Genomic DNA, 24,036 nt, shown 5'->3' on the forward strand with positions numbered 1-24,036 from the left:
CTAAGGAGCAATCTTTCATCCAAGCTGTGCAGTAAATGTTGCAAGATCTTCTTTGTTAGAAGGCCAACCAGTATAATAGTGTTTACTTTCATATGTCACATAACCAATAAGACTGCTGAGATGTTTTGCGAAATGGAGATACCATAACATACTTAGGAGACAATGTCAATGACTATTTGACTGAATGGGAAAGTATATGAATGAGATCTACACTGCTTTGGAGAGTGATCAAATCGGATTTAAAGAAGAATTATATTCTCAAATGGATTACATATATATATATGATCCACCCCAAAGAAGTCAAAGATTTCTACTTTCGATGACATACCAGCATATCTCAGACAGCAAGCAAGTCCATCTTTAACCATAAGTGTTGTGCATACCTCATATAGTGAATAATAAAAACTATGCATGCTGATTCTTGTATTTCCAGAAGTCACTGCTGTAATACTTACTTCTGGGTCGAGCTCTTCTAAAGCCTGCTCCAGCTGTTTCAGTTCTTCCGACGTCAGCGTTCCAAGAATCTCATCCTCATCAATGTGCTTGTACTTATCATAGTCTTTTCGGAAAGGAAGAGCCATGATCCTCACAGAAATGCAAGTCAACTAATTTCTTTGCACTTTGAGATGTCCAAACGAGAGCGTTCTGATCTTCAAACACCTGCGGATAATATTCAGATGTTAATACATCAGTTCCTGCACAGTAAACCACCTGAAACAGGGCCAACCACTCAAAGCCATTGCCATTCTAATAATAAAAACAAAATCAGACACAATCTTTTTTTTGTTTTGTTTTAAGAGCAATGATACCTGCCATCAAGTTCTGACCTGATCACCTGCTGACTACACGCTTTACACACCTGGGCCAATATTCCGTACAATAGTGCACCACGTAGAATGTATTAAACAAATGGGGTAATGAATAGGCCTAATTATTGGTATGCAGTGCTTTCTCTCACATATCAAGCGTCTAGGTACACACGAGTTTTTCACCCATCTCGCCTCTGTCTGTGATATTACCAGCAACAAACATAACAGCATCTGCGACTAAAGTCATCATTATAAGTATGAAAACACCCATCAAAACTACAGACAAATGCAGCCGGCAATGGGAAAAGGTCATCTTGAGTGATAAGTGATGGCATAAAGTAATTCCTATCAACATTGTCATCATCATAGTTCTGCATTTGCTCAATGGAGCGTATGAAGCGGATCTTCAGTCCATCCATCTGCTTAAAATTGGTAATGACTGAATTTTGTGCAATTATGGAAATCAGGCTAGAACAAGACTGCAAAATGCAAAGACACAAAAAGTACATGTAACCACTTATTTGAATGTATTATATAAATGACTGGCATCAGCAGCAAGCAAGAAGAGAATATGTACTATCTAGACTAGTTTAGAGCATGGTCATGAGAACCTAGGCAGTGGGAAATAAAATACTATTGAAATGAACCAAGATCCTGAAATGATACAAGATGACGTGTTTCATAAAGCAAGGGATGGCAAGTGAAATCATGCTCTTGTGCTACATTTTTGGGGTCTTTTGGTCGTGCCATTTGCTTTGGAGCCACTACATTAAATTACTTAATCCTCGGCAGTCAAAAAGCCTCAAAAAAGCAACACTGGGTGAGCCAACTGAAGCATTTCCTTCTTTAATCCTTTATCTGGCCAGACACATGACCGTTTTTAGGTCGAGGCTACCGTCGCACTGCGAAGCAGTGGGAGCGGAGCCGAAGATTTAATTACTTCAACAGTGGGGCTTTAACCCGCCTCTCTCTTCCATTGGCTAGCTTCGTAAATGGAGGCTAGCCATTGGAAGAGATGTGTGTCACTCGGGCTGGAAAAGATTTGTGGACGTTTCTTGCTTTTTTTAAGTCCCGCCCCTTTTTCATCGTCATTCGGAGGTGGGCGTTTACTATTTTTTTTTTTTGCCGGCGCTTTTGTTTTGCCATTTCCCCCGACCGCCGCTGGAAGAAGGTTGTGCTGCCCGCCCCCCCCTGCCCCCCCGCTTTCGTTGTGCTTGTTCTTTACTTTCTTTCGCTTTTGGTGTTGTTGCAGCATTTCTTGTTTTTGTTGTTGTTGTCTTCGGGGCAGGCCCGGACGCTGTTTTGACGTCCTGGGGTCGCCGCGTTCTTGTTGGCCGCTGTAGCCGTATCTTGCCAGGCTCCAAAATGGCCGTGCGTTAGTTCGGCTCCTCGAGCCCCAGAGGCTGCTGACATCGCCTCTCCCAGCCTGCTCCTCATTTCAGCCCCCACCACTGGAAATCGAAGCCGGGACCTCTCGAGGCATCTGCCGTCGCCTCTCACCGCTTCCAGCTGCCTAGAACACCCCCGCAGTACGCTGGTGTCACCAGAGCGTACCTTAAGAGTATACCGCGTCCACTGGGCACCTATCTTCACCCGCAGAGCCCCCACCGCTGGAAAAGACAGGCTGCGCACACCCAGAGGCTGCTGACATCGCCTCTCTCAGCCTGCTCCTCATTTCAGCCCCCACCGCTGGAAAAGACAGGCTGCGCACACCCAGAGGCTGCTGACATCGCCTCTCCCAGCCTACTCCTAATTTCAGCCCCCACCACTGGAAATCGAAGCCGGGACCTCTCGATGTTTCTTGCGCTTCTTTTGCACTTCAACCCGAATGTCTCCAAGCTCTGCAAATGTTGGTGTTCGTGCGAAAGTTGCTGTATTGACAACACTGGAAGCGAAGCTATTCGCAACAATGCAGGCGTCTGTAGACTGGCCCCGGTCGTCATTAAGCCACATAAACAGAGAGAACTTGCTCATGGGGTTAAAGAGGTTGTTAGTTTAGTGATCGTGATCTTATAAACCACTGATCCACCCAGTCCCTGACAGAAGAACAAGCAGCTAAAATCAAGAGTCCGTGTTTTTTGTTGAACAAAATCTCTTACAATCCACCTTCATTTACACAGACGTAAAGGGCTTTGGGTGGGCAGGTACTAACGAGTACTAAGTACCTGCACACCTTTATTTTAACTGTGGGAGTTCCTGCACGTCTCAGTAGTAGGCTCTATACTTCGAATGGGAAACTACCGTCACTTCTCATTAGGAAACAGGTACTCGGGTATAGTGAATACTTTCACTTATATGTTTCCATTTCATGCACGAAAACAGACGGTGGCGGGGTGAGGGAGTAATTGGACGGAAGGGTAAAGATTGAGCGTTACGTGCTTGGAATGACTGCAGCGCCAAGCTTCATGCGAGGGCATCATCATCTGGTTTATTTTAAACATTCAGAGCTGCCACTTTGCTTAGCTGCTGCATGGAAGGTGGTGAGACATAAGTAAACGGGCCTTTTTGATAGGTTACCGTGCTGAGTTTTTCTCCACTAAAGAAAACATGCATCCAGGCAGGGTCGGGTTGGTAACGTGGGGCATTCGGGTAATGGCCGAGGGGCCGGTACCCGAATTCCAGCTGTGGGCTGCCTTTTTGGGCAGCCTGGGCGCCGAGTTGGGCGGTTTCTGTGTTGTTCAGATGCCGCCAGCCGCCCAGTGGGTGCCTGAGTGGCTTTTCTGGAGGCAGGTCGGCGTGAATTACCTCCCTGTTATCAAGGGGCAGTGGTGTCACTCCCTTTCCCTTTCTCTTGCCCTGCTGGTCCATTAATATATGTATACTGAGCGGGAGCCTGAGCAAAAGGGGCCTTACTTGTTTTAAGGTGTGTTTCAAACAGTGCGAACTAATCGTGCATTTTGTTTAGCGTTCCAGGGTTGATTTTTAATCCCAATCCAACCGTGCATCCAGGTAAACAGTTGGCTTCCTTTTTTTAAAAGTGTGTACAAAACCGTAAAAAACGTTTACCTCATGGTAATATTTCATGCACTGCAGGGAGGTGCTGGTCCGAGGCAGTTAAATCTCCATCACATCCACTTATCCCCTTCAATTTTCCAATGTCACCCCTGCTGTCTAATCCCCATCAAGCCTGCTAGTTTCAAGGTTTTCTAATCTCTTTCGTGCCTGCTTCTTTCTGAAGTGTTTGTCGGTGCAAGCAGAGGTGAGTGTGCTCTGCTAGTGTAAATTGTATAGACTTAATCCAAGCAGCTACCTTCCTGCCTTTTAGTCTGCGTTGCACCGGTTGCCCTCTGCACTCGCAGAGACACAGGACACGCAGCAGAACAGACACCCTAAACCGAGCCTTTTCAGAGCTTAATTTGAGCCGGTGGTTTCTGGTGCTGGGCACAAGCTCTTAATTGTCAACACCGGCGCTTATGCCAGTCTGCTAAATGGTGGCTGTGTATTAAAACAACAGTTGTTAATAAATTAACTAAAAATTAAAAAAGACTATTACCTACCGCCTAAGCCATTCTTATAGCTTTGGGGGCCTAGAATAGATTTAACTGTCACACCTGCAGGAGTTCGATTGGTCTTAGTTGTGTTGGGACTGTCATTGGCAGCGCTGGCAGGGGCCTCCTGACGAGCGCCTGGTGCTTATTTATTATTATTATTTTTTACTAATTAAGCACTGATTTAATACGTTCAGATATGCTGTACACCTAGGAAAACACGGTGCTCCCAACAGCACGTGCCACCATGCTGCTTCACGCTGAGACGTGTCCCACGAAGCGCAGACCTGCAACCGAACTGCAAATATTAGGATTACACCATTTCATATTGCCTACAACCATTAGATATACTTATACAATCCATATTTGTGCGGCCATGCCTCTTCGACGCTGACACTGCACAGCGTTAGTTCAGCGAATAAGACCCGGCCACCCAGCCTAGAAACAGACGGAACACCACCCCCAGAAGACTCCGACCAAGCCTGTGATAAAGGCAGTGCTACAAGGCGAAGTATGGCAGGCTGTACCTAGCTTAACACCAGCTGCACGCGGCCACCTTGCACTCATGCTCACTCTGTGCCATCCCTAATTTGTTTTTTATTTTAATTGATTTTACTTAGAGCCAACATCTAGATCAGAAAAGTTTCACAAAGCAGCGCTAATGATGCATAGAGCCGTAGGTAGGGTCTAACAGTAGTTTACCTGTGAGCCTCCGGCCCGTTTCGATTGACATTTCTTCCCCTCCTTTCCCTCCTCACACCTCCCTTTTCTTTTCCGAGTCCGCCTCATATATGTTATAGTTTTTGGTTAGACATACCCATCTCTCCTGTAGAAACAATCGCAATGGACCGAACACCGCTAGCCCCTCCTCCGGATCGCCCCTAGGGACTCTGGTACATGGAGTTCTTGAGTGGTTCACCCCAGTGGGTGCAAGTAGGTACTTGTTGAACTGATGATCTCTAGACCCGATACATGTCCCGGGTTTTTGGATGTCGCCCGAGACATGGCTCAGGTTTCGGGATAACTTCCCTCATCAGTAGAGAAAATAGTTAGGGGTGGAAGAGAAGGCCGCCAAGCAACTGTCAATGGCCTCGATGCCCGAACTGGCACGCAGGTGCGTCGTCCAGGAGCCCGTCGACTCAAAGCTCAAGGGAGCCAATTTGTAGAAACAATCGCAATGGGCCGCACACCGCTAGCCCCTCCTCCGGATCGCCCCTAGGGACTCTGGTACATGGAGTTCTTGAGTGGTTCACCCCAGTGGGTGCAAGTAGGTACTTGTTGAACTGATGATCTCTAGACCCGATACATGTCCCGGGTTTTTGGATGTCGCCTGATTTTGGCAGCCTACGCAGCACCCCTACATATATGCCTATTCCCTGCTGACGAGAGGTAACAACCTCGAAACACGTGTCCAGGGATGGCCAATGCGACAGTGATTTTTGCTCAAGACTCTGGCAGAGGCGCACCCGCTGATGCTTACTTCATGGACCACAATGCTTTGGGGCAACACGCTGGTAGGACAAGCAGTGTGCGACCAATTGGACTTTCTTTTATATTCAAGCTCCCTTGAGCTGGTGGGGCTAACGAGCCCGGGTTACGCACCTGTGTGCCACGAGCGGTACCGGACCTGAGAATATTTTTTGGCAGCCTACGCAGCACCCCTACATATATGCCTATTCCCTGCTGATGAGAGGTATTGTGCCCGGTGAAAGCATGCACTGACGACTGATGGTGTCTGGTGAAAGTGTGCACTGACGGTGTGGTTGTGTGTGTGTGGTTGTGTGTGTGTAGTTGCATGTGTGGACCTAAAAAACTATGATCCATCCTTCCACAGCACCACTGCGCCATCCTTCCACAGCACCACTGCACCATCCTTCCACAGCACCACTGCGCCATCCTTCCACAGCACGACTGCGCCATCCTTCCACAATACCACCGCACCATCCTTCCACAGCAACACCGCGCCATCCTTCCACAGCACCACCGCGCCATCCTTCCACAGCACCACCGCGCCATCCTTCCACAGCACCACTGCGCCATCCTACCACAGCACCACTGTGCCATACGCACCATCCTTCCACAGCACCACCGTGCCATCCTTCCACAGCACCACCGCGCCATCCTACCACAGCACCACCGTGGCATCCTTCCACATCACCACCGCACCATCCTACCACAGCACCACTGCGCCATCCTTCTACAGCACCACTCCCCCATGCTTCCACAGCACCACTCCCCCATGCTTCCACAGCACCACTCCCCCATGATTCCACAGCACCACCACTCCATGCTTCCATAGCACCTCCACTCCATCCTTCCACAGCACCATCCTTCCACAGCACCACCTCTCCATCCTTCCACAGCACCACCACTCCATCCTTCCACAGCACCACCTCTCCATCCTTCCACAGCACCACTGCGCCATCCTTCCACAGCACTACTAAGCCATCCTTCCACAGCACTACTGTGCCATCCTTCCACAGCATCACTGCGCCATCCTTCCACAGCACCACCGCGCAATCCTTCCACAGCACCACCGCGCCATCCTTCCACAGCACCACCGTGCCATCCTACCACAGTCTGTGTGAGTGCGTGGCTCTGTCTGTGTGTGTGCGTGGCTCTGTCTGTGAGTGTGCATGGCTCTGTCTGTGTGTGTGCGTGTCTCTGTCTGTGTGTGTGCGTGTCTCTGTCTGTGTGTGTGCGGGTCTCTGTCTGTGTGTGTGCGTGTCTCTGTCTGTGTGTGTGTGTGGCTCTGTCTGTGTGTGTGCGTGGCTCTGTGTTTGTGCGTGGCTCTGTCTGTGTGTGTGTGCGCGGCTCTGTCTGTGTGTGTGTGCGCGGCTCTGTCTGTGTGTGTGTGCGCGGCTCTGTCTGTGTGTGTGTGCACGGCTCTGTCTGTGTGTGTGCGTGGCTCTGTCTGTGTGTGTCCGTGGCTCTGTCTGTGTGTGTGTGCATGGCTCTGTCTGCGTGTGTGTGCGCTGCTCTGTCTGTGTGTGTGTGCGCGTGGCTCTGTCTGTGTGTGTGTGCGCGTGGCTCTGTCTGTGTGTGTGTGCGCGGCTCTGTCTGTGTGTGTGCGCGGCTCTGTCTGTGTGTGTGTGCGCGGCTCTGTGTGTGTGTGCACGGCTCTGTGTGTGTGTGCGCGGCTCTGTCTGTGTGTTTGTGTGCGCGGCTCTGTCTGTGTGTGTGCGCATGGCTCTGTCTGTGTGTGTGTGCGTGGCTCTGTATGTGTGTGTGGGTGGCTTTGTGTGTGTGGCTCTGTGTATGGGTGCAAATGCAATAGGTCTCGCATTTGCGAGCGATTAAGCTATTGGCATTGTAAATGACAATGCCATTTATTTATATGTTTTAAAAACAAAAACATAAAGAAAAATGTCATGAGCAATGCCAATAGCTCTAACTTTAAAAATGCCGAGACCATTGCATTGTAAATGCTTGTTTTTCCAGTTGTGACAGTCACAAAAACACATATATACATGTGTGCTTCATATGTGGTGAGCCATCCTATAGGTGTGTGCTGTCAATATGCAGAAAAGTGTACATTTGTTACGTTCCAACTCAAATAGATGAGTCTATTTTTGAAAACAAACATGGGAGCACTCTTAGAATGCCTCCATCTTATACATTTAGGAGAGTGTTACAGGAGCACTGTTAGGAGGAAAAAGGGAAATATTATTGCAATGAAGTCCTAAATCAATTAGAAAATAAATCATCTGTACAAGTGGAGTCAAAACGTTCTCATTTAGGATGCCATGGTTTAATGCATGGTATACGTATATGAGGGTGTGGCTAAATCAGATGCTGGTCCTCAGTGTTACAGGACCACGGGTTGAGCTACTAAAGAATTAGTGGAACAGGTAGCCGGAAGGATGACACACTCAGGGATATATTATTTAGGTATTCTAGGTTGAGGCATGGTAAATAATATAGTTTGGGAAAGGTTGCACCTATGGTCACGGTTACTAATAACACTAAAATGCTGCAGTATGCTTTTATGTACTAAAGTGTAAAAATTTATGAAATATTTAAAGAATAATATATTTTAATTATTTTAATATTAGGTGGGGTAACCTAGGAGTCTAAGAGATTTTACAAAGTGTAAGCAATCTTTCCTTTAATAGGGAAGTGATATAAATGTAGCAGGTCTACTAGCATTGGGTGAATGTATCCTCATTATCTGCATATTTATCAGCACAATCTTCCTTCAGTGTCTATGTCAGTCCTGCAAATGTATTTCTCCCCACAAGAAGTTAATAGTTTCACATGTTTCGTTTTCCTCTCACTATTAAAAAAATAAATACGGAATACCTAGCAATCATACAATAAACCACAAGACATTTTATGATACACGGCGAAAGCTTACAATGTTGTCATAAAATTAGGGTTGTATACATCCCAAAGCTAAATATCCAGTTACAAAATATAATAAGACGCCACATAGCAAACGGACACGTCTATATATTATGCAACATTCACAATGTTATGTGGTATTCAGAAAGAAAAGAGACCAACGACCCCAAGAAGTAATTGCGAGGTCGATAGGTGCGACCCATAGAATGTATCATTAACATGGATTGTCCGGCGGGTCTTTAAACATGGAGAATTAAATTAACATTAATCACCACCCATGGTGATGGAAGCTACAAATAACAATTGATCGCTTTGCAGGGTTTCCATTCCGTCTCTAAGAAATGTAGTGACTCTAGTCACCCCCACCACAGATAACAACACAACGACGCTGAGCACTGCTAGAACGGCAGAACTGGTCCGCTTTGTGCTGTGGAAGTAACACACAAGTATTACTAGTTCCCGAACCATTTCCCAACAACATCGGTTAAGGCCCAGAGGACCTATCTATGTTGACAAACTGGTCTGTTTAATAATGATTCCTGTGGCTTAACCATAACTATGTTAACTAGTACAAAGTGAGCAATTTCAATAGCCACACAAATACATTTTAAGGATGTTAACCCTTCACAGTACCCTCTGCATTGTCAATTGGGCCTGCTGTGTGGGGGGGTGTAAGACAAAGCAAGTAAAAGGGAGACAGAGTAAGATTAAAGAAAGACGAGCATTGGCAAAGCCAAAAGGTCTCGCCTATGCGTGGCCCAAAAACATTGCCAATGGAATTTACACATTGAATTTATCATGTCTCTTTAGTTCATGCATGGCTTTTATGCAAATACGTAACAGAACATCAATTATTGCAAGTACATGTGAAGAAGAACAGAAAAATAAGAGAAAACAGAAACAATGGGTAAAGTAAGATGCAGTTATTCATTATACAATCATAATTGTCACATAAACTATATTCCTTAGAGTCAGCGGCCTATACCACGTGAGACAGAAGGTTGAATGTAGGCAGGACAGTATAACAAATATTGATAAAGCCAATGGGGCTGGCCTTGCCAAGCTAGTGTGATGGTTCTTATATTTCTTTTATAGATAGCATATACCACAAAAATACAAAGAGAGAGGATAAAAGAACATATGCCACAGCCTAAATAAAGTAACCGCATGCAATACAATTTTTATTTTTTTAATGATGTAATTTATATTGTTAATAGAACAGTAAGTGGTCCTTCCTAGCAGGCAGGTTTACTTAGAACAAGCGCTGCCTAGTGGTGTAAAAAAAAACTTTATTGACTGTGCGATTACTTAAAATCTATACAGTATAGAACACATAAACATCACCCCCCACCCAAAATACCCTACCCCGTTTAAAACCTCCGAGAGTCTCAAGTTCAACAGAGTTATTCTCTCCATAATGCCAATTGTCAATAGAAAAGTTCTTAAAAAGCCCCCTGTAAGACCCTGGTTAAATTTCTGATTCCGGTGATTCCAGTAGCTTTGCAAGAAATTCCTAAATTAGGTGACAACTAGCATGATTAGAACACCAGATGGTTCTCGTTGCTAAATAACAGGGTCCTTGAGTTCTGTGGCCTTTTGGTGGGAATCAAGTGCAGTTCTAACTTGATGGATAAACTTACTAGCCTAGTGGTGTATGTTGTGGTGGGTAGAAGGAAAACATGAATAACAACGTGTAAAAAACTGTAATGGTGCAGGATTGTCTGCCCTTCTACTTAGGGGTCAGTTAAGGACAACGTGCAGCAGGAGTGGTCATCTACAGATGTTTAAACATGAGTCCATCAGATTACAGGCTGCAATAAATGTGTCCAGTATGCTTCAGAAATCATGTCTCGGCTAAATAAATGTAACTGACGAATTATCTTGAATCCCCTATTTGGTACGTATGATTAACACCAAAATGATCGCATAAACGTAATTGGGTCTCTAATGATCAACAGTACAAGGAGATTTAGTGATCTGTTTTAATCCTAATGGCTTTGCGATACAGAATACTATGTGTGTTTGATTTAATGAGATTCATCCTTGAACCTGAGCACTCACCACTTAACATTCAAGCACAACTTTATGCAATGCATCTGCTGGCCTAGACTCAAAGGGATTCTCCTGCGATCTCTCCCGTTCTCCATTCTTCCCCTCCACTCACCCTTACTTTCTCTCTCTCTCTCTCTCTCTCTCTCTCTCTCCTCCCCTCCCTTCCCAAAAAGTGGATGAGGGAGTCAGAATCAGTGAACAGTCTAAAAAATACACAGGGGAAAGGCTGACTGTGACAGTCACTCTCCAAACCTTTTCCAGGACATTATAGGGGAGTACCAGCAATGCCTTTGGAACAGACTGGGATAAACCTGTGAGCTGTGATCAAATCAAAAGGGGATCAGTTAGCACAGCACTGGGTGCAGCCACTTTGTATTGTATCTAGCAAAGGACTGCAGATTAAATTTGGTATCAGTAGGCCCACGGCCTTTAGTGTAGTGTAGAAAAAAATGTGAGAGTTTTACCTGACTACTTTGTAGGGATTGCAGTAGCTCACTTACCAATGGCGTATCTGTTTCCCTTCTATAGAAATATTCCTAGATCCTCTCACACTCCAGATCCAGCTTGCATCCTGAAGAATTAGGAAGACTCCTTTCTGGAAAAAGACCTACTGCCTGACTGGGAAACCCTGGAAGACAGTCCCTCCCTCCATCTTACATCTCCACTTATAGGGCTCAAATCCACAACCGGGGGTGCCAGTGTCCTGACTTGGGCCATAACGACATATGAACTTGCATCTACTTAATATGCCTTCGTGCTGGAGGAACAAACGGTTGAATGCTTGGGTGCTGATTTACTGGAAAGGTCTTGGACCTAAAGGAGGCTGTTCAACAGTGAAACCCTGAACAAAGAGAATTGCATTTGGTAGAGCACCCCCTGGGACCTCTAAACGTTCTATATTTTAGAAACCTGCCTTTACCTTTATGAACACTTATAACATCCACATCGAGATCAACCTTGAGTCACAATTGTAGCCATAAAATAACACTGAACTGTGCCCTCAGTATTTATCTTCAGTTTCCTACCTCGGCAGTGCTGGATGCCTCATCTCCTTCAGGCCATTAGTTTGGTATCACAGGCCAAAGGTGGAACTGAAATTCTGACTAGGTGGAGTCAAGACTTCCTCCAACTTGGAACTCTGCCAAGTAAGAAGGTAATTCTCCCTTACCCTAAAAAACTTCCAACTAAAGACTTTGTAGTTTATGGAGGGTTTTTAACGTGCCCTATTAAGTAACATTCAACTTGACTTAATTTTGTTTCCCAGCATAGCTTTGAACCTCTTTATCCATTTGCTTTATTTTTCCTTGATTTTCGACCTATCAATTGTTTCTTTTTTCAAATGCTTTCTTTATTTAGCTGTGTAGGATTTTGTTTGTGCTGTTCCACATAACACCTTGTGCATTTTATCTGTGGACTCTATTGCCGCTCTCGCCTAGGAAACGAAGATGAATCAAGAAACGGTCGGGGAAACCTATTCACCTCTATACTTCTCTGGATTGGACTGCTAGGCATAACCCCTAGCCAGTCCCTTGAAAAAAAGATTGTATTACTCATTCTGCTGCATTGCTCAAACATTCACTCCATTAACCTTTCTGGAAGGCTTCTTTTTTCCCCATTGTGGTTTGTAAACGTGATCCCGGTCATTCACATTCAGAGTGAAGACTGCGTAAATGTTGTCAAGATTTCACCCAGTTCATCTAATATATCATGAATGGTGCAAATGATTCAGTGTCCAGCTGAGATGTTTCTAGAGCCTGGAAGCCCCTCAGAGGAAAACACAAGACAAAGCAGATGATGCAAGATAGTATCAAAAGGCATACTTGAAGTAACTCTATTTTACATTTGATGATTAGCTTCACTTCCCCCTTCCAAAGCTCAGAGAACTGCTTACCCCAACATATAAAAAGTCTCACTAAATAATTACCCACACATTCCTAAAGTTACAAAATAATATTACTTCTATGGTCTGATTTCAGACAATTTCAAAATGCGGATAGAGTAATCTTAGTTTACATCGGTCTCTTTTCCATGAGTAGGGTTGTCCTTGTGCTTGACTCACACTTCCAAGATGCACCTGTCTTCCCTATGGTTATCATGCCGCATTATCAAACTAAAAAATATCCAGAGAGGAAGTGTACTACTCTGTCCTTCTTGCTGACCTTGGAAAATGAAGACCAATGAGCGATTTGTGGTTGTTAATCCCCCAGTGCCTTGAATTGTAAATATGAGTGTTTAATTTGTACAGGTGGGGAGTGCCGGCACTCACTTTTGGGAGCTGAAGATATTTTCATCATCACTGTGTGTCCCTGAGTAAGACAGTGAATTGTAGAAAAGGGAGTAAGGAGGAAGAGAAATACAAGAAAACAATGACAAAAGGCAATGTTTGGATATACAAATGTATTAAACAAACCGAAGTGTGTGTTGTGGAAAAGAGACAAACGGTCCAATCAAAGGCAGACTTGGTATTTGGCAAACCTGGTATCTGGCAGAGGTGGTGCAGGGCTTATAGAAAAACGTTGGCCTCTTCAGTTTCTTTTACACGAATTAACACAGTTAATGTCATATAGTTGTTAGAGTAAATATGTTAAATTCTGCATCATGTATTTGATCACAAATGGTCTCCCAGTTCCAACCCTGTGATGTCCACTACTCTATTACTCCCCAATAAGACACATTCTTTATACATCGCAAAGATACATACATGATTAAAATTGCAATACAGTAAGGGATACAACAACAATGTTCCGAATAAACTGGCATGCCCATTGCATAAACCTCGCAGGTTGTCAAAATGCAAGAAACGTGGCAGAATGGAATAGACAAATGTGTCAAATATGTGATTTTGAAAGCTTATAAACTTTTGTTGAAATTAAAATTATTTATGAAGTAAGAAGACAAGCAAACCAAAAAATACATTTCCCCCCAAAAAATAATATATTTTTACATAAAGTTTGGCCTGCTCTCTGATATGATTTTGTTGACAGATGAAAATTCATTTAGTGGAACTGCTCCCTCCACATTCAAGTAATACGATACAAATGCTTGTAGCTTTATTTCTTTTTCTTTTCTTTCTTTCTCCCAACTATGTGGCTTGAACTTTGGAATACATTGATTACTGATAATTGTAATCAAATTTGTTTTATATTCTATGCGTTGATATTTTAGCACCCTCCCTTTCCCAGAGTCAAATTATAAACTAAATATGCTCTCAAAGAGGATGGTTTTTAGCCAAAAAGTCTAGTCTCCAACGTTAAACAGACAAACCACCTCGCGTGTTATCACGTGCGGTATGGGACGGATTTTGCCTCTCTAAGGCCATTGCACTTTTATTGAACTGTGGCCTTTCGTTGATGCTGTTCAGTGTTGGAAGAGCTGCTTCCTGCACAATCCCCTTGCTGGCGGCCAACACTGGAAAAATCTCTTGCTCTGGAAACTGCTTGTAGCCAGAACCACCGAGGAGATGAAAAGAGCATCCAGGCCCAGTTCACAAAGCCCGTTGTGCTCTTGAATAGAACTTAGGCGCACAGATGGCTGGATTTGTTATTGAAAATTCACGTTTCATATTCTCACAATGTGATATTCACAAAGGGATTTATTGACTTGTAAAATTACACCACTGCAGTGAATGTTTACTTGAAAGTAAACCTCACAGTGGTGGGGGTTCCAAGTTGAAACCCCAGCTAAAATCAGTAAGATTCCAGAAACTTGCAACATTTTGGACGTCACAAATATTTCGCCTGCAAGGGAGCCATTCCCCGTTGTAGTCTTGTTAAGGGTGGGCGTGAAGAAATAGCCATTGTGGAAAAAGGACGAAACACCCCCTTAGAATTGGTGGGGAAGGTTGGCCAAGGATTGCCTCAATAGGAATAAACCTTATTTTCCGGGGTCAGTTCCTAAAGTGTAAATGCACTATTGCGCCACTATCATATACAAATAGAGCGTAATGCCTATGCATGGAGGTAATGTGACTGTTGCAGATTCTTACGAAGAACTGTGGAATTATTTGTGAATTTTATGTTAGGCAGAAACATAGGAAAAACCTTATAGGAATAGATAGGCTGCTCCCTGCAATATCACCTGATAGTGTGACTAACAGTTCAGTGCAGCATGAGGATATATGACTTCCATTTAAGTTACTGAGATATATCCTGTATCTTTTCTTTCAAAATGCATCTGACTTAAACCGATAAAACATGAGAGTTAGATTATACAAATCCAGAGCACACCAAGTTAATAAATGGAGACAAGTCACATGCATTTCAAGAACTTTAATAATCAGTCGAATCACCATCACTCAGGTGGTGATCAGTTTGGCGAGGATTTGGGGGTTATGAGGAAAGGTTCGAAAGTTTTATTTGTTAAGTCATGTAACTTTGGGTATCAGATTCCTGAAAGTAATCAACATCATTATTTACTGCAAATGGAGACAAACTAAAGGTTGATCCATTTGTAGGTCTTGCCTAGGCAGCACAAGCGCTGAATTAGCTGTCTCGAAGAGACATGCAGTATCTAGGATATGGGCTTCAGAAAACGCCCATCTTTTTCCTTAGTTCCTCTTGCTGTCCTTTAGAAATGCTGGCTTTTCATTGGTGAATACTCTTAGTTGTCCCTCCTTTTGGACTTTTGAATCCTCCCATGATGACTACCTCTTTTACATGTGCTCTTTGTCAGTCTACTTAGAAAGCTACAAGAGCGTGCTTTTCTCTGCTGTCCTGCCTCTGCTCAAGTGTTCTGTTTACTTTGCTTGAGCAGCTTCATTTGCCCACTTAATATCTGCGTGCCGGCCAACCCACTCCCAACACCCCTCCAACATCGCAGTTTTTAGTTTTATCATAAATTAGTACATTTTACTGCCCACCCCCACCCCTTCGCCCCTCCCACAACACTGATTGCCTGCCCCCAACACCCCTCCAACATTGCTGCTTCTTTTTTAAAATTTACAATCAGTACATTTTACTGCTGCAAAAGGGAAGATTAAGGGATTGGCTCAGATTCACAGAATGTTGAGCCAAGGCTCGAACACGGATCCCCAGCTCCCGAGTCGGCAGCTCTGACTGCTGCAGCACATCCTGTCACTCTGAGGATCTATGTTGGAGTCTCCCTTCGTTCGCCTCAAAGGTGCTGCACTTACGTCAGGGGACTTGTTTTTTATGCACTTTAACCACTGTCTAGGAACAGTTGCCAGCTTTAAGAAAAGAGACCAACAACAGATGCCACCAACACCAGATCCCTTAGACAGACATAGCCCAAGGCTCGAACACCATATTTATTCGATTGAGGCAAGTAGCAATGATTTACACAAGTGCAAATCCTGCAAGAGGCGGTGTAGTACAGCGGCAATAATTGCTCCAAGGAGAGTGTGCCAAAGCATCCACCTAATGGCCTCTTTCACACACCTACAATATGACAAATGCACAGGGCAAACCAACTGGGAAGGAGCAACACGTGGTTCAAGCCAGCAACCGCACGCGCCCCACTGACAATACAGGAGCATGCTCCGCCCGTGGTACTTACAACCCTGTTCACGGCCAAAACCCCAAAAATTACCACTGCTGCAAATTTCGGTGGCTGTCACACTGCCTGCTTTCCAGGGCACATGCATCACTCTTTTTTTTCAAAACCTCTTCTTTTTTGCACATTTCAACAAAGGAGGTACCTTTCCAATGCATTTTGTAGAAGCTGGGAAAATACTCAAAAATGTGACTAAGCTAATAAACAGTTTAAACACTCCGGCTTGCTAGCTTTTCTTTGGTTCATAAAACTGACCTAAAAAATCCAGACTGTACTCTAGCTTTGAATATGTCACTGCTCCGAAGCCATCAGGGAAGTGACACCTCAGCTTCAGAGGACTATCGTTTTCCTTTCAACTGGTACACATATGCTTTCATTTATAGCACAGTAGCGATTAACTATTTGGAAATATTATCCATATTTTATTTAGCTTACATCGAAAAAAACAAATTATAAACTTTAGAATATATGTTTTTGGATACCGAAAAGGGTAATATCAGCCTTTCCAATTGCAATAAAAAAAGCTCCAGGGGATATGGCCATAGAAAAACAAACTGCAGTTCTGTATTGTCCCACGGGGCGGACTGTAGGAGGTGTGCCCCTTATTTAGCATCATAAATGGAAACAAATTGATGTAATTAATGTTGAGTTGGTTTAACTGTCTTGGAGGCATTAAGTAGCTTGCCCAGCAATGTTAAATGCTTACAAACCACAAAACAAAAGTCAGTAGCTCAAACTTTCACCAATGCGAGACCGATTGTATTGCAAATGCTTATTTCATATGGGAACAGTAGGATCGAGGGCCTGATATATTGTTTGGCGTACAGCCTGCTGGGTCACGGAGGCCATGACCCACCCCTCCTCCAACAGCGGATCACTCCATCATATGTAGAGAACTTTGCCAGCCTGGAGGGGATCTTGTTGAGTGAGTAAATACGCCACAAAATTAGTTCAGCTCTTTTTATTGCATCCACCATGTACAGCACAGCCACCACTGGGCCAACCCTTCAACCAACTGTCCTCTCGTGTCCAGGACACCCTACAATTCCATATTATGCCCCTAAGATGCCATGGTTACAACAGATCTCTTTGTTGAAAGTGTACCCGCTGGGACAGTGGATGCACTGTTTCATGTCAACCGGGCTGCCATGGTGTTGCAGCCACCTGGAATTCTCATTTTGCTTTTCAACAACAAAGCCCCCAAAGCTGTAGTTTGTTGCTGAAATACAAAGTAAAAATGGCTATGACAGATTTTGTATTTTGTATGGTTTATTTGTAGAGCGCAACTATCGCTCCGGAAGGAGCATCTTGGCGCTAATAAGACAGTGTGCATACAGTTACAAAGACAATATTAAATAGCGGCCATTACGTAGTCGTCTGGAAGATTAAAGATCCAGGTTTTAAGGTGCTTCCTAAACAGGTTTTCCTGTGTCAGCAATCTAAGGTTTTTAGGCATTGAATTCCAGGATTTAGATGACAGGAAGGTTAAGGTCTTTCCCCCCTTGGTTTTATAGTTGAATTTAGCCAATTTTATTAGATTGTCTCCTGCGGATCGTAACGTCCTGGAGGGGTTGTAGTGGGGGTAACGCCTGATTAGGTACTTCGGACCTGTACCATTGAATGCTCGAAAGGCGACAATCAGAATTTTGAATAGTATCCTCTTATGCAGAGGCAGCCAGTGAAGGTTCTTTAGAGCGGCTGATGCTGAAGATTTCCTTGGCAGTTTAAGAACAAGTCTGGCAGCTGCGTGTTGCACGCTTTGAAGTTTTTTCAGTGTGGTCTTTTTAACCCCTGCCATCAAGCCATTACAATAATCCAGGCGTGCGAGGATTAAGGCCACTACAACCGCCTTTCTCGAGTCAGTGGGAAGGAAGTCAAAAAACTTCTTTAAGGATTTTATGATACTGAAGCAACTTCCTGCCACGTTCCTCGTGTGTTGATCAAATGATAGCTCGGTGTCAAATAAGACACCTAGATTTCTTGCTGACACCACAGTTTGTGGGGGAGCAGGAGAATCCTCCGGCCACCATTTACTGGGACAGAACTGCTGGGTCTTACCCATAGGAAGAATCTCTGTTTTATTTACATTGCATTTAAGATGGTTCTCTTCCATCCAAAGAAAAACATCCTCAAGGCAATTCTTGAGGTTTTGTTCCGCGTTGGTGGAGTTCTTATCAAGGGGGACGATAAGTTGAGTATCATGGGCATACGATGTCACTAGTATGCCGTATGATTCAATGAGGGCGATGAGAGGAACCATGTAAATGTTAAATAAGAGTGGGCTCAAAATAGAGCCATGAGGGACTCCAGACATCACCTTTTTTTCTTTGGAGAGGAAAGGACCCAATGCAATTGTTTGTGATCTTTCTGTCAAAAACGAGACGATCCATGCCAATGCAACATCCGAAATTCCAATATCTCTTAGTCTACCTATCAATATAGAGTGGGAGATGGTGTCGAATGCCGCTGTGAGGTCTACTAAAATCAGAACGGCGTTCCTTCCTTGATCCTGCGCGGTTTTTATGGAATCGGTGAGTTCAATCAGAGCTGTTTCCGTGGAGTGGTGAGAACGAAAGCCCGATTGTTGGTGATGAAGGACATTATTGATTTCTACATGCCTTTTTAGCTCCTTGTTTACCATCTGTTCAGTAATCTTGCCCAGGACTGGAAGGAGTGAAATTGGACGTAGATTGGCAAGCTCTGTGGGGGATTTATTAGACTTTTTCATCAGAGGTTTTACGACTGCTTGTTTCCATTGGCCTGGGACTATACCTGTATTGAGAGAAGTATTTACAATCGTGTTTATAAGGGGATTAACCACTTCGATTAACTGATGAAGAATTCTTGGGGGGCAAGAATCCGAAGGGGCGCCCGATTTGCAAGCGAGAATTACTTCCCGCGTTAGGGATAGCGGGACTGGTGAGAAGGTTCTAAGACAACTGATCATGTTTTCTCCCTGGTCAGAAGAGACAGAGGGCTGATAGACTTGTGGGGCTGGGAAATCCTATTGTATAAGGTCAATCTTTTCCACAAAGAAGTCCGCAGTTTGGTTGCAGAATTCTAGGGATGGTGGGATTTCGGGCTGTAAGGCTTTTGGGTGTGTAAAAGTCTTGACAATGGATAATAACGTTTTTTGTTTTTGTTTTCCTTCCGTAATGGCGTTAATATAGTACTCTTACTTGGCGATTTTAATAGTGCCTAGATATATTTTCCTCTGCTGGATATAAAGGATTCTATTGGCAGGGTCATAAGTTTTACGCAATTGCGTTCCCCCTTCTTGCATATTAGGTGAAGTTTGGCCAGTTCAGGTGTAAACCAGGGGGCATTTCTCTTTCCTCTTTTTCCCTTTCTACGAGAATGTTTGGTTAGGGTTCTATTTTTGATCTCTTGCTGCATCCAGTTGTGAAAGCATTTTGAGTCATGTTCAACATTACCAGAAAGGTTGGGAATCTGAGTCTGGAATATGGGTTGGAGCTTGAAACTGTCTTCGACCTTAGTCCATATTGTTTTCTAAATGTTTATTCAATTTTGGTGGGTTATGGGGGCGTGATATTTGGATGCTAAAAGGAATCAGACTATGATCTGTCCAAATTTGTGGGACAGGTGTCTGGGTTTTTAAAAGGGGAAAGTTAGTACATATCCCATCCAGGGTATGTCCTGCTTGATGTGTGGGCTGAGTTACCCTTTGTTGTAAATTAAAGATCTCCAGGGTCTGATAGAAGTTAAGCGCCTGAGTGTCTAGTTTAGATTCCAACTGTAAATTGAAATTTCCTAGTAATGTAAAATGAGGGTAACGGAGAAGGAGTTGCCCTAAGGAATCGCTAAGTGATTCTAAAAACTTAATTGCACTGCCTGGGGGGCGGTAGAATAAACCGCCTGAGAAGGAGGTGGTGTCATTTAGTTTAATGGAAAAACCCAGCCCTTCTATTCCTTTCAGAGGTTCTAAGTTGAAAGTGTGGCATTTTATGTGGTTTCTCAACACCACAGCTACTCCTCCTCCTCTCCCCTTTAGTCTATCCTGCATAAAACTGGAGTAGCCGTCTGGCAGGGCTATGGCTAAATCTGGGTTACTACTATTTGCTAGCCATGTTTCAGTTATGAAGAGGCAGTCCAGGTCCAACTCAAGGATAAGGTCATTAATATCTTGACTATGGCCACACATAGAGCGGGCGTTAATCATGCCGCCTTTAAAATTTAAAGTCTCAACATTAGTGTTAATAGGAGAAACTATACTCTCAATTGGGGTCCAAGGCGAAGTCCATTTGCAGTGTTTACAGGAGAAAGGAAACTTAATCTTGATCATATCCAAACTACACGGACAGGTGATTGCAGTACTACAATTACGAAGGTCGCTTGCCTGATACAATAAGATGGAATTTGAATGTCCAGGGTGTCCTGCCCCTATCGCGTCCTTGGCGCGGACGGGCGCAGACGGGCTTTCCTTTGGCGCGCCTTCGGCGAGCCGCCGTCGCGCCCGCTGCGCCCGCCCGCTGCGCGGACGGGAGGTGTTGTCCTTCATATAGTGGTGGAGGAGGGTGGGCGGCGTCGCAAGACTGGAGCGCTGCCCTTCTTTCTCCCCAAGATGGCGGCCGTCCCTGTGTCCGATCGCATCAACTGTCAATCGCTGTGCGAGGACCAGGGTTCGAGTTAGTGCGAGGGCGAGGGTGAGTGTGGGTTAAAAGGAATTTTATTCTTCCAACAAGCTACACAATATTATAAAAACTATTTTTAAAACGTTTTTAAAGGTGTCAGTCTAACCCCCGGCTTTCCGCCTCAGGGGATAATTATAATGCACAGTCAAATTGTTGCGCGCGAAATAAGAGGCCAATTATATACCTGGGAGGGCGGGAGGCGTCGCAAGACTGGAGCGCTGCCCTTCTTTCTCCCCAAGATGGCGGCCGTCCCTGTGTCCGATCGCATCAGCTGTCAATCGCTGTGCGAGGACCAGGGTTCGAGTTAGTGCGAGGGCGAGGGTGAGTGTGGGTTAAAAGGAATTTTATTTTTCCAACAAGCTACACAATATTTTAAAAACAATTTTTAAAACGTTTTTAAAGGTGTCAGTCTAACCCCCTGCTTTCCGCCTCAGGGGATAATTATAATGCACAGTCAAATTCAGTCAGATGTGAACTTCCTAGCTGAGCTTTAAAGTCAATGTTTTTTTTCTCGGTGTGTGCGATGTGGTGGATCCACACAGAGAAAATAAGAATTACCCGCCCTGCTTTAAATAGGGCGCGGCAGCTGCCAATGAAACCTGGAGATCATGCAGTGGATGGTTTCCCAAGTCAGGGGTTTCTGGTGACAGAGCTCGCTAAGGCTCTGCGGCCAGAAATCTCATCTCTAAATGAAGAGGAAGACCCAGGAGTTTAGCAGGGAGGGATCTCTGCCAAACTAAGATGAGATCCACCCAAATCTAAACAACCATAGAAGTCTGGGGAAAAATCTATTTGCTCTGTTTCTTTCTCGGTAACAGTGGCGGCTGGTGCATAGAGGGTGTCAGGGCGCGGACCCACTAGAAAGCACAGAAAGAGAAGCTGCTCTGTGCATCGCGAGCAGCATTCATGAAAACAGAGGAAGTGACAGATCCATCAATTCATGTGTTGACATTGCTGAGGCATGTGTGCTGACAGCCCAGGGTGCTTTTGTCGGGAGCATAGGCAATGGTGCATGAACAGGGTTCAATGGCATTGCACATTTGTGAGGGTGCTCTTGATTTCAGCCTTCTTCAAGCATGCACAATGCAATAGCCATGCTCTATGAAGGGCAGGCATGTTTAAGATTGGTGTCTGCTTGGGCAGTGATGTGGTTTCAGCAAAGCCACCCCAAGCCCTATCGGTAGCCATAATAGAGCTTTGGTTATGTTTATTTTTATAGCGCATTATCACCCATGAGGGTATCCTCATGCTACACAGGAGAGTGAAGATTGTCTCAAGGGGATTACTTGACCAGTCAGGTTTTCAGATTCTTGTGGAAGTCAAGAAGAGAGGAGAGGGCTCTAGTGTGGTGTGGGGAGTAGTTCCACGATTTAGGGGTGACATATGAAGAAAGGTCAGCCTCAGCTCTATCCTGGCATCTGATGTGGCTGTCCTCATCAAATAGGCACTAACTTGTGAAGCCCACATGAAGCAAAGGAGACAAGAAGCCATGGAAAACACTGACAGGGTGGCGTGTAGTAAGTTGTCTTCTCAAGTCTCCCTCAAAGTCTGGGCTCAGCTCCTGTTTATTTTAGTACCATTTTGAAATGACGTGTCAACTCTTGGTGACATTAAGCCGGCTTGATTTTTTGAATTACCCTCCTGGTACTCAAGGTGCCCAACTTGCATTGCATGAACCCAGCCTTAAAGCCTAGCTCAGGACAGGCCACGAGAGCCGCAAAGGGTTCTGTATTTCGGAGACTTAAGAGCGTTCTGGCACCGTGCTAGTTTACGTCCCTTTGGTGGTGCTGTAGCACCTCAATGTATTCCTTAGAGCTTAGGGGCAGAAAGTTCTTGTATAGCACAAGTTATTGTGGACGTAAAGGTGCTCAGTACCAGTTCAACATCTGCCTTTGTGTTTCAGCGCCCAGAAGGTCTGGAATTCGGCTAGTTTCTGGTGCTCTGGTGATCCTCGACAGGATCCTATGGTTAATCGTTCAGATTCTATTCTTTCTCTTGGAATTAAAAGTGCACAACTTTTATTACCACACTCTCCACTCCGTGCTACAGCTGCTGGTGCATTGCCATTATTTTAGAGGCGAGGTAGTGTTTGTGTTTATGAGTGGGCACCCGCTTCACACTGTGGCCTATGTTGGACTGCAATCTTTAATACAGGAGCACCTACAAATAAACTGAACTCCTTTTTTCCTGGGGGTGGCGGGTGTAAATGATTAATCATAGTTTACTGATAAATATCACTCGTGTGCATAACTTGTTGAATTATCACCCCCTCAAGTTACAGCAACAATCTGTACATTAACTTAGAAAGCGCTCAAAATGTACATTGGATAGTTGTGAATTTGCTTTAGCCAGCACTTTAAATATGTATTTGTCACTTGTGACAGCTGCTACTGTCATGGTTTTTTTGTTGCAAATTTATCAAAATAAATATTTGCAAATGGTTATATTGCGCTGTTGCTCTACTCACATCTAGCAGTACAATGTGAAACAGATCTACGTAGGCTAAAATAGAATTAAATAGATGATATGGCGAAACATAGCCCTTTAAACAGTGCAACTATAACAGATCTGGAGTGCATCATGGAAGAAGAAGGTGTGTATTTTTTGAGATGTAATGTGTAAAATGTACGAAAGTAACGTCTATAAAATGTATGAAAGTAACGTCTATTATTCACCATGCCTAGAAATCACACAAGTGTGGTATTAAGCGCCCTATAGATGTTATTATATAGCTATGTTACTTGGTTTAAATATAAAAAACTTTTCTTCAGTTAAAAAAACGCATTACGTGACAAAAGCGTATTGTTACTGAGAGAGTATCCTTTTAGACACAGTATTTTGGGACAGACACTTTAAAGCAGGCTAAAGCAAATGAAACGAGGTGGGTGGAGGGATAAGGTGGTGGGTAAACAGGATCCTAAACAAACACCGAAAAGTGTGTTCTGACTCAATATCCTGTGTTTGTAGGTGATCTTTTGCCCTGTGGTGCTTGCTGTGTTATGGATTCACAGTGACCCATCATCTTTTTTTTTGTTCAATAATTTTTATTAAGATTTTAAAAAGATAAAAACAGTTAGGTACAGTTCATAATGATACCAATATGAAGAATAAGGAAAAGAAAAAATCCACAAGTTCATCGGGAGATGACAATAATAGCCAATAAATTGTGTAGAGCAAAAA

The 24,036-nt window shown here is 44.2% G+C and overlaps 1 protein-coding gene across 1 annotated transcript in view; it reads right to left on the bottom strand.

The window, feature by feature from the left end:
- Positions 1–24,036, bottom strand: part of LOC144826224 (tropomodulin-2-like) — a 322,058-nt gene that overhangs the window by 215,830 nt on the left and 82,192 nt on the right. The window contains exon 2 of the mRNA XM_078684601.1: positions 456–660. Coding sequence (XP_078540727.1) covers positions 456–581 — 126 coding nt within the window. The 5' untranslated portion in view covers positions 582–660. The remainder of the gene's footprint in view (positions 1–455; positions 661–24,036) is intronic.

This window comes from Lissotriton helveticus, chromosome 3_2, assembly GCF_964261635.1.
Source record: "Lissotriton helveticus chromosome 3_2, aLisHel1.1, whole genome shotgun sequence".
In the NCBI taxonomy this organism is placed as follows: domain Eukaryota; kingdom Metazoa; phylum Chordata; class Amphibia; order Caudata; family Salamandridae; genus Lissotriton; species Lissotriton helveticus.